The sequence below is a fragment of the Ochotona curzoniae genome, unplaced genomic scaffold, assembly GCF_017591425.1.
Source record: "Ochotona curzoniae isolate NIBS_2020 unplaced genomic scaffold, NIBS_Ocur_1.0 scaffold_3890, whole genome shotgun sequence".
NCBI classification, from domain to species: Eukaryota; Metazoa; Chordata; class Mammalia; order Lagomorpha; family Ochotonidae; genus Ochotona; species Ochotona curzoniae.
This window is the reverse complement of record NW_024467115.1, coordinates 42,007,858-42,018,215: the sequence shown is the minus strand read 5'-3', so window position 1 is coordinate 42,018,215 and position 10,358 is coordinate 42,007,858. Positions and strand designations below refer to the sequence as shown.

At 63.2% G+C, this 10,358-nt stretch overlaps 1 protein-coding gene across 1 annotated transcript; it reads left to right on the top strand.

Moving 5' to 3' along the window:
- The first annotated feature begins 928 nt into the window (after positions 1–928).
- DACT2 (dishevelled binding antagonist of beta catenin 2) lies at positions 929–6,964 on the top strand. Its single transcript, XM_040965688.1, has 5 exons — positions 929–1,153; positions 4,662–4,794; positions 5,044–5,322; positions 5,517–5,779; positions 6,095–6,964. The coding sequence occupies exons 1-5, from the start codon at positions 929–931 to the stop codon at positions 6,962–6,964; spliced, it is 1,770 nt and encodes a 589-aa protein (XP_040821622.1).
- Positions 6,965–10,358: the final 3,394 nt, after the last annotated feature.

The following is a 10,358-nucleotide window of genomic DNA, read 5'->3' as shown; positions in this document are numbered from 1 at the left end:
AGGCACCCAGCGCAGGCACCCAGCCCAGGCACCCAGCCCAGGCACCCAGCGCAGGCACCCAGCACAGGCACCCAGCCCAGGCACCCAGACCAGGACTCAGCGCAGACTACAGACCAAAACAAGGGGCGGAGTATAACGGGTCTCACGAACATGGCGGCCTGTCACCTCCCTGGGCACACATAGTTTCTGAGTGGAAGAAGCCTGCTCTCCAAAGACACCCCCAGGGGCACAGGGAAGGAGCCAGCGCCGGGAAAGCCGGGACCCCCCCACTGTCACTGCCCCAAACACAGAAACCAACTCGGGTGGGCAGGAGCAAGGCGCAATGTGACCTTGATGCGAGGCTACGACGGGACCACTCAGACTTGCCTCCCTTGAAGGTCACAGCCAAGGAAGCGGGCAGCCAGATGGAATGCCACTGTCCTCCAACAGATTCATTCATTAGGTTCTAACGCCTTCAGGATCCCTGAAAAAGTCACTTTTTCCAAAGTTTGGAAGGTGCCCAGGAGCTTCCAACCCGCGGGTGAACCTCAGGGCGCGGCAAGGGTTTCAGGTCTATTGGGAGCTCCTCCCCGGGACACAGTCACAGAAATTCTCCCTTGGAAACGGAAGCCAGGGCTCCCGCCTCCTCTGCTCCCTCTGCGACTCGCCCCTTGTCCAGCCGTCACACAGCCACGCGACCCCGGTCAGCGCGGGTCCCTGGGTCCCAGCCAGGCCCGACCCAGGGAGGACGCCCCGCCGGGCCACGGGGCGGGTCTGGGCGGCCGCGGACCTCGAGGCGTGCGCAGTCACCGCCCTCCGCGGCCCCGTAGGTCCCACCCCGCCGCGGCGACCAGCGGAGCCCAGCACCGGCCGAGCAGGCGCAGGAGGGCGCGCGGGCTCGGTCCGCGGGGCAGCTGCTCCGAGGCTCCGCGGCGCCGCTGGGCGAGCGATGTGGGCGCCGGGCTGCCCCCCGGGGCCCGCGGGCTGGGATCGCCGCCGGGTGGGCGCGCGGCTGCGCGCGGCGCTCGCGGGGCTGCACGAGCTGCAGGGGCTGCGCGCCACGCAGCAGGCGCGGGTGCGGGACGCCCTGGCCATGCAGCCCGCGGCCCCCGGCGGCCCCCGCGGCCCCGAGCTGCGGCTGGAGGCGGCGCTGGCCGCGCTGCAGGAGCAGCTGGTGAGCGCGCGGGGGGACGCGGGGCTGGAGGCTGCTGCTCCTGCGAGGCGGTGCGGGCGCGGGCAGGGGCGGCCGTTGGCGTGCAAGTGGGGCGCGGTTTGGGGCTGAACAAGAGGCAGTGGGGTTACTGCTGTGTGGGGCGCTCCGCTGAGCGGGGGGTCGCAGACGCCCTCCTGTGCCTGGCTGCGTGGGGTTGAGGGCGCCTTTCCGCGTGGGGAGCCACGCGTGGCCTCTGGATTCCCCTGCCAGGCTGCGGGGCTGCGGGGCTGGAGCACCCCAAGTTACCGTCAGTAAGGCGGCGTTCAGTGGGGCCGAGCGCCCAGGGCTGAGTGTTCCAGAGGTCCCCCGGCACTGGCGTGGGGGCTTCTTGGGCAGGACCCGGTTTCCCCGCGCGCGGGGCCTCGGGCGGTGAGGATAAGGGGCGACCTTTTAATCTGCCAGGTCCCAGGAGATGCCATGAGAGAAGCTATGTGAGAGAAGCTAGGACGCAGGGGGAGGGGGAGGGCTGATGGGGTTACCTGGCTCGCTCCAGGTGGTGGCCATTCCTGAGCAACTATGGACAGGGTCTCTGCCAAGCGCTGGGCTTGGGAGGGCTCTGGGCTGTGGGCAGCAGGGAAGGAGCCAGCAGCAGCCCTGCACCTGTAGGTGGATCAGCCGTGCTCGGAACAGCGCATGGGGGAGGAATGTGTCTGCGAGTGAGGGTTGCGTGTGTGATGGGGAGCAGCCCACAGGCCCTTAGCTTGTGTGTGGCCCCAGCCAGGCATGGGCAGACTCCAGGTGCGTGACACGCATGACTTGCTCTGTCCGGGGCAGGGCCTGGGTTCCGACTAACTCGGCCTGGGACGCCTGAGTGTGCAGCCTTCAATTACGGGTCGCCTTTCGGGCAGAGATCAAACAGTTTTTGTTTAACTTTTTGTGTGTGTTTTAATGTGGGAACCAGAAGGAACATGCAGACTTTTGAATCTTTGTTCTTGGGAGTTGTGATCAAAAGAGAGGAGTGATTGAACATCAGCCGGCACCCAGAGCCTCACGTTGTCCTCTCCGGAACAATGAGCGGTGATGTCACCGCTGGGTGAGGACTGGGCTGGGAGGCGGTGGGGGTGCCAAGTGCCCCACCCCGTCCCCAGCGGGCCAGTCAAGAGGCAGGTGTCGCCCGGGAATTCCCCCCGGAGACGGAGCCGCGTTTGTTTCTAGGGATCTAAACTCCAGTGCACGCTCAGCCAACCACGCGGCACCCTTGCGTGGCTGCAGGAGACTCGCCAAGAGGGGCCAGTGGGCCGAGCTGCCAGAGCCCCGTGGTGAGCCACTTGGCTGCTGTGCCCTGGGCCCAGGCAGCCCCATGAACCCCGCACAGCAGCTGGTGGAATTTTCAGGACCAGCCAGGGACCTGCAGACATGCCGGAGGGCAGCAAGAGAGGGAGGTGGCCCTGGTGGGAAGCAGGAGGGAGCAGACCTGGGGACGGCCCTGAAACCTCACCCCGAAGAATTCCCGGGCAGTTGCCTGGGCCGGCTGGGACTTGTTCTGCAAGCGGAGCTGGCATGCATTCTTGGAGCTGGAGCAGGGCACCCTGGGGTCGGCTGCAGCAGAGCCAGGGGCTGAGCCTTGCTCAGGCACACACTAAGGCCAGGCGTGCCCCCACACTGCTTGTTCCTCTCTGAAACTGGGGTGACATCTCCTGCCGTGGGCCAAGCCCCCCCACAAGGCACTTCTCTTGTCTGCTGCAGGGCTCCTGGGGGAGGGGCGGAACGTTGTAGGTGCGCAGACCTACGTGGGCCCTGCAGGGGCGTACCTGGTGGGGGAGGGCCAGTGTGTGCCCTGTGGCCTCAGACTCAGCCCCTAAGACAGGAGCACCCAGTCATGCCCCACGTGGTCCCTGAGAGGCAGCTTAAATGCAGGTTCCCAGGCCTCTGGTCAGCTGCAGCCCGGGGCCTGCAGGGACCCCAGTGAGCCCGCGACGGGCGGCCCCACCCTGGGCACACCGAGAAGGACTATAGGTGGCCCCACACCCCGTTCTGCCCCCGCTACTCCTGGGTGTTCCGGGGTAGCCTCAGGATAGAGTCCACCCAAGCGTGAGGAAAGGTTCATGAATGGCGTGAGGGGTACAGACCAGGGAGTGAGGGCAGCACATGAGCTCCTGGGACCCCCGTGGCCCATGCCCCGGCTTCCTCAGACAGTGGGGAGGCGGGCCAGGGTGCAGGGCTCCTCCCCAACAAGAGATAGCGAACCCCAGGTCGGACCCGGGCTCTGAACATGGCCGTGACACTCATGAATAAGGTACACGTGGCTTGCAGTACAGATGCACCTGGTCCCTCGGTTGGCTGAGTGTGTTTCCTCCAGGGATGGAGATGGGACAGAGGCCATGGCCTGGGCAGCCCCGCTGTGTGGGCATCGCTGTGTGCGAGTGCCTGTGGCAGGCAAGGGGACTCTGTGTTTCACAGCAGCTCTGGCAGTGCAAAGCCAGTGGAGTCGGGTTTACCGGCAACAGTTGAGTCTCAGGACCTCGCCTGCGTGACCACCCCGCCTCCCACCCAGCATGACGGCCACTTGTCTGTCATGACATCCTCCTGCAAGGTCTGATGCGACTGGGGGTTAAAAGCTTACTCAGGGACTTGGAAAACAGGATTACAATAGGAGTCATGCTTTCCTGAGAGAGTGTGGGCAGACCGCAGCCTGCACTGCTGAGCCAGCTCTCTGCATGCAAAGGGTTGAGGCTACAGGTCTGGAAAGCAGGTGAAGCTGTGGAAGGACAGGAAGTGTGGTGGCCCATTTCACAGACGGCAACGCTGAGGGCAGAGTGAGGTTGTGGGCTCCCAGGGGATCTCAGATGCTTTTGTCCTGGACAAAGCTGGAGAGAGATCTTCCATCTGCTGGTCCCTCCCAGATGGCCACACTATCCTGAGCTGGCACTCCATCTGGGTCTCCCAGGAGGGTGCAGGGCCCCAGTCCTGGGACCATCCTCCTATCTTCCCGAGTGCATTAGCACAGAGCTGGACTGCAAGAGGAGCAGCCGGGATTCAAGCAGGTGATCCAGTGGAGGATGCTGGCTTCGCAGGCAGCAGCTCAGCCCACCACTCCACGCCTGTCTCCCAGGAACATTCACTCCTGCCCAGAAGGCAGAAAGGGCCTTCCGTGGGAGGCTCCCATGAAGGCAGGGCCCATGGCTGAGCACAAGCAGAGAGAGACGTACTCTGCGGTGCTCAGAGAACAGAGGAAAGGGGGAGGTGGCACCCTTGGGCGAGATGTGGCTCTGCATTGGCTTGCTCCTCGCGTCACCCGCGGCTGCCTTCCTTTGGTCACCTGTAGAGGTGTCAGGCTGGGAATCGCTGCTGTCTGCAGATGTCTGTATGGGAAGGGAGGGACACGGGCTGTGCTGCATGTCCCTGGAGGGCAGCGCCGGCTCTGCGAGAGGTAGAACCACTTGCTAGGGATGCGTGTCCTGTGGGCGCCGTTGTGTGGGGCATGGCCCCTTGCGTGCGGCTCAGCTCTGCTTCTTGTTCCTTCCCCCAGTCCCGGCTGCGGAGGCAGGACACGGGCCTGAAGACACACCTGGAGCAGCTGGGCCAGCAGATCAGCGAACTGCAGCTAGACATGTGCAGGTCGTCCAGCGAGGCTGTGGACAGTGACAGCAGGCCCAGCTCAGGTACGCTCCACGTCCCTCGTCAGCAGGTGGCCAGGGCAGAATTTGAAAAGTGACTGATGAGTGTCAGCTGCTCACAGGCACACTGTTCTCCAAGGTCCTGCACTGGCAGTCTGGTATTCCTCTGCTGTCCAGCTGTGCACCGACCTGCCCAGCTGTGCACCCACCTGCCCTGTGCTCTGTCCAGCATGGCCCTCCCTGCCCCTCTCCCATGCAGCGAGGCGCTCACCCACCCTGTCCTGCTTTCTCCAGGTTTCTATGAACTAAGCGACGGTGGATCTTGCTCCCTGTCCACCTCCTGTGCCTCCGTGTGCAGCGACCATATGCCCCCTTCCCTGGGCAGTCTGTTGCCTGCTATCCAGATCTCCAAGGACAGGCCAGCCGTGGGGGACTGGCGGCCCCGGTCAGCAGATGAGACCACCGTACCAGTGTGGAGACCCCAGCCCACAGAGGTTAGCGGGCTGCCAGGCAGCATAGAGGATGCTGTCCGGCTGCCCCGGGGCACGTTCCGTCCTCGACCAGTGTCCACGGGTAAGAAACTCCCAGGAGATGAGAGGTGATGTGCTCAGGGAAAGTCCAGGCACTCCCAACCACTGGCATCTGTTCTTACAGTGACTCGGAATGTGGGTCAACAATTTCCACAGTCCCTCTGGGACCCCGGCTCTGCCCGGGTGGCATGCTCGGCCCCTCCCCTCCTGACGCCTGCCTGTCCTTCTGGTCCCTAGGTGATCTGGACCGTGTCCTGCAGGACTCCAACAAGGGCCGCTGCCACGGTGCAGAACTCCTGTGCCAGGTGCTGGACCCCAAGTACCAGCGGGACCTGGTGTCCAGGGGCGGCCGAGAGGTCTACCCCTACCCCAGTCCCCTGCATGCTGTGGCCCTGCAGAGTCCCCTGTTCGCCCTGACCAAGGAGACCCTACCCCTGGCCCACCCCATGCCCCCTGCCCAGCCTGTTCCCTGCACCCCCAAAACTGGGCAGGCCCCCGAGGTGGGCCCAGCGGGTGCCTACATCCACAGGCTGCTCCATCTACATGGCCAGAGGGCATCCCCCGGGGCCAGTGCCCACAGCCAGGAGCCACCCAGGCTGGACGCATGCCCACCCCCTCAGAAGCTGGGCCAGGAGCACAGGCCAAGCAGCATGGCAGGGACCCCCCACAGGGACGGCCCCGGGCAGCAGGGACTTGGGCCTCATGGGGACGCCCAACACCCCTGCCATCTCCCAAAGAATGACCCTGGACCCAAGTATGGCTGTGTGCCAGGGGAGATGACTGGAGGCCCCCTTCCCTGCTCCCACACCCCGCAGCCTCCCCGGGCTCTGGATAGCCACCAAGGCCCATCCCCGGCCAGGCAGCTCCAAGAACCCCGGCCTGTGGCCTCCGGGCACTTAATCCCCAAGCTGGGGGTGGAAGGCAGAGGCTCCCTGCAGGCCCTGACCACCAGCCACCCCAAGCCCAAGGCTGTGAAGAGCAGGAGGAGGGCCTGCGACAAGGGGCCTAGCTCCAGGAAGCTGCCATTGCCCCCAGAGAGACTTTGCCGTGTCCCCGGGGCCTGCCAGCCAGCCCCGGCATGGGACCCCTCCAGGGGGCTTCTGGAGACAGGGCTCAGGAGGACGCCCGCCCTGGCTGCGGAGGCACGGGGCAGGTCCTGCTCTGAGTCCACCCTCTACCCTGTGTCCTTCCTCGTGCCCATGGTGGTAGCCCCGCGAGACAGTTACCCAGCGCCAGCCCAGGGGCTGTACCCCTTGGAGTCGCGAAAGAAGCCGCGCAGGTGGAGGTCCACGGCAGAGATCTCGGGCCGGAGAGCAGCGGGCGTCCAGCTGAGGCTGGCGCCTGGAAGAGCGCAGGGTGTGTCCCAGCCGCCGGAGCACCCGGCCCAGTGCGCCACACTTCCCAGCTCCACAGTCGCCGACAGCAGCGAAGACGATGCCAGCGCCCACTCCGCCAGCTGCTTCGGGGACGCCGAGTCCAGCGGCAGCGATACCACCGAGGGCAGTGCACGCAGGGGCACCGGCCTGGACAGCACGCGGCCCGGACAAGGGATGCGGAGGCCCGGGGACGCCAGGCCATCCCTACCTCCTGTGCCCCATCTGTGCCGCGTCCGGGCGTCCCGCGCGCTGAAAAAGAAGATCCGTAGGTTCCAGCCCGCAGCGCTGAAGGTCATGACCATGGTGTGAGACCTGGGGATTCAGGACCAGCCCACTGCACGTGTGCCCGCCACGGCGTCTCCCACGCCATGCTCCCAGTCTGTCCAGTGCCAGCCGCGATGTTGCCACTGTCTCCCCCGGTGTCAGGATGCGATCTGAGCCTGGCCCTGCGTTCGTCTTCCTTCCGGCCTCCATCCTGGAGCATCCCTGTGGGTGTCCGGTGCACGGAGGGTGCTGCATCCCACCCTGCCCATCGGGAGGAGGGAACACTGTCTGACTGCAATGTCCACACATGGAGCTTAAAAGTGTTGGCAGAAAACCAAGTAACCTTAGTATGGGTGTTTGTTTTTCCAACCGTTTCTTCAGCCTGGGATTTTGGCCACACGTGTGGCATCTGCGAGTCCCAGAGCCACGCCTGAGGGGGCAGCTCTAACGGGCTGCTGGGCCAGGGGCTGGCACCAAGGGGCCTGGGGCTTGCGGGGACACAGGGTCACAGCTCCAGGGGGTGGTCACAGTTTCCTGGGGAGGAAGGGTGAGAAGCCACCTGCGCCAGCTGGGAGACCTGGGAGACCTTAGACCCTGAGGTCCTCGTCCCCAGGAGGCTAGCTTCCGGGGTGAGCCTGCTGAAAGCCACAGGTTCAAACCCACGAACACTGGAGAATGGGGGCGCACCCCACCCCCAGAGGTGCTGGCTGCGTGCTGGAGATGCCCAACCCGATTGGCGCTGGCCGCAGGACACGTGTGACCTTCAGTGGGTGTGCTTCCTCCGCGTGGTGCCCAGGATCATTGGATTCCGACTATGCCTGGCCAGCCAGCGTGTGAGGCTGCAGACACAGGCACTGCCAGGGACGTGGCCGTGGCTTGACTGCCCGAATGCAACCCCTGCTCCCTGCCTGGCACCTGCTGCTCGGAGATGCCCCCACAATTTCGGGGGACCCCTTGCATCCCTGTAGGGAAGCTGAGGGGCCCTGCTCTGCCTGGTGCCAAGGGGCCGCCTAGTTTGATAACACCAGGAAGCAAAACCTTACAGTGGCAGGAAGAGGGTTCAACAGTTTGCCCCAGGGAGGCCTGGCCCCTCCCCATGGCAGCCCCAGGCAGAATGGCCTCTGCATCTACAGCAAAACAGGCCTGGACCCCTGCACTGGACCCCTGCACTGGACCATGCCCCGGGCCAACCCGACCACACTGCCTGGGAGCTCTCCGCTCCCTCCCTCTGCAGAGGCCCCACCTCACCCCTGCCCTGATGCACATCCACCTCAGTAAACTTCATGGCAGATCCACCCATCCTGCCCATCTTTCCTCCTTCCATCCATCCATCATACCGGCACCTGCCTGCCCCTACAGTATTCTCATCTCTCTCTCTCTCTCTCTTTCTCTCTCTCTCTCCCCCCCACCCCCAACCCGCCAGGGCCCATGGCCAGGGCAGCAGGCTAGCTTTGGGGTCCTCTGGGTTGAGGGAGGTAGCCATTGCATGACCTCACTGGCCAGCTGCTCCCTGGCTGGTGAAGTGAGTGAATAGGCGGGGGTCAGCATGGAGCCAGTCTCGCAGCTTCAGCCAACCTTGGATTCTGCAAACTCCACACACTCCACCCCTGCACACTGGACCCTACAGGCTAGACACACTCCACACCTGCACGCTGGGCCCTGCAGTCTTCACACACTCCACCCCTGCACGCTGGGCCCTGCAGCCTTCACACACTCCACCACTGCACGCTGGGCCCTACAGTCTTCACACACTCCACCCCTGCATGCTGGGCCCTGCAGCCTTCACACACTCCACCCCTGCACACTGGGCCCTACAGTCTTCACACACTCCACCCCTGCACGCTGGGCCCTGCAGCCTTCACACACTCCACCCCTGCACGCTGGGCCCTGCAGCCTTCACACACTCCACCCCTGCATACTGGGCCCTACAGTCTTCACACACTCCACCCTGCATGCTGGGCCATTCAACCTTCACACACTCCACCCCTGCATGCTGGGCCATTCAACCTTCACACACTCCACCCCTGCACACTGGGCCCTACAGTCTTCACACACTCCACCCCTGCACGCTGGGCCCTCAGCCTTCACACACTCCACCCCTGCACACTGGGCCCTGTAGCCTTCACACACTCCACCCCTGCACGCTGGGCCCTGTAGCCTTCACACACTCCACCCCTGCACACTGGGCCATTCAATCTTCACACACTCCACCCCTGCACGCTGGGCCCTGCAGCCTTCACACACTCCACCCCTGCGCGCTGGGCCCTGCAGCCTTCACACACTCCACCCCTGCACGCTGGGCCCTCAGCCTTCACACACTCCACCCCTGCACGCTGGGCCCTCAGCCTTCACACACTCCACCATGGCACATTGCAGATCCACATTACAAAGCCACTGTGCTGCTGTGAGCCTACACTTCCTGTCATGGGGGTTTTGGCCCCCACGCAAGCAGGGCTTCCCTGGGGGCTGGTACGGTAGCCTATTGGCTAAGTCCTCGCATGCCAGAATCCCATATGAGTACCACTTCATGTCTTAGCGGCCCACTTCCCATCCAGCTCCCTCTTGTTGCCTGGGAAAGCAGTCAAGGACGGCCCAAGGATGGGACCCTGCACCTGTGTGGGAGATCCAGAAGAAGCTCCTGGCTGCTGGCTTCAGATCATCTCAGCTCCATTGTGGTCACTTGGGGAGTGAATCACCAAACAAAAGATCTTCCTCTCTCTCTTCCTCTCTGTATATCTGATTTTACAATAAAAATAAAATACATCTTTTAATTTAATTATTACTTCATTTTGATAAATAAAAATATAGTTGATTAGGGCTAAAGGGTCAAGGGCTACAGCAAAGTGGTAAGACCGTTGTTTCCACATTCTCTCTCTCTCTCTTTTTTTTCCCTGTGTCTGGGGTAAGGGGCTGATAAAGAAAGAAGCCCCAGCCAGCCTCCCACCCATCCCAGGGTACCTGACAAGGGGCATGCTCTGAGAGTCCTGCTCAAGTGGTTTTGATAATTCAACAGTTCTGAATTGCTGCCAGTCTTGCCATTCCAAGCACGATGAGATCTCCAGAATCCACTGATTGACATAGTCCACCTTAGAGTCTCTGTTTGTCCAGATTCTCACTGCCAACACATGGCTGGGGTAGATGATCGAATTGTTCTGTCCTCCATCCTCTGTTGTAGTACCAGGTGTCCTCTGCAGGTTCTGATGGACTGCCATATCCTCCATGTGCACCTGGATATGCTGTCCACTGCTCCGTCTGAGCCCCTGAAGAGGCTCAGCTTTGACACTTGCACTCCATGGTCAGAACATGAAACCTGTCCTTTTCTACGTGGTTGGGGTTCTAGGACCAGCAGTTCAGAGGGAGGGATCCCCAAAGAACTTCGCCTGAGGTGATTCCAGACCTGATTCTTGTGTGTGCTTGCCAGTACAGGGTCCGGTACCTC

Excerpts from the sequence above, each read along its gene's own strand:
- DACT2 (XM_040965688.1), top strand. The coding sequence starts at position 929 with ATGTGGGCGCCGGGCTGCCCCCCGGGGCCCGCGGGCTGGGATCGCCGC. Across the intron at positions 1,154-4,661 it reads CCGCGCTGCAGGAGCAGCTG|TCCCGGCTGCGGAGGCAGGA; the intron begins GTGAGCGCGCGG and ends TCCTTCCCCCAG. Across the intron at positions 4,795-5,043 it reads TGACAGCAGGCCCAGCTCAG|GTTTCTATGAACTAAGCGAC; the intron begins GTACGCTCCACG and ends TGCTTTCTCCAG.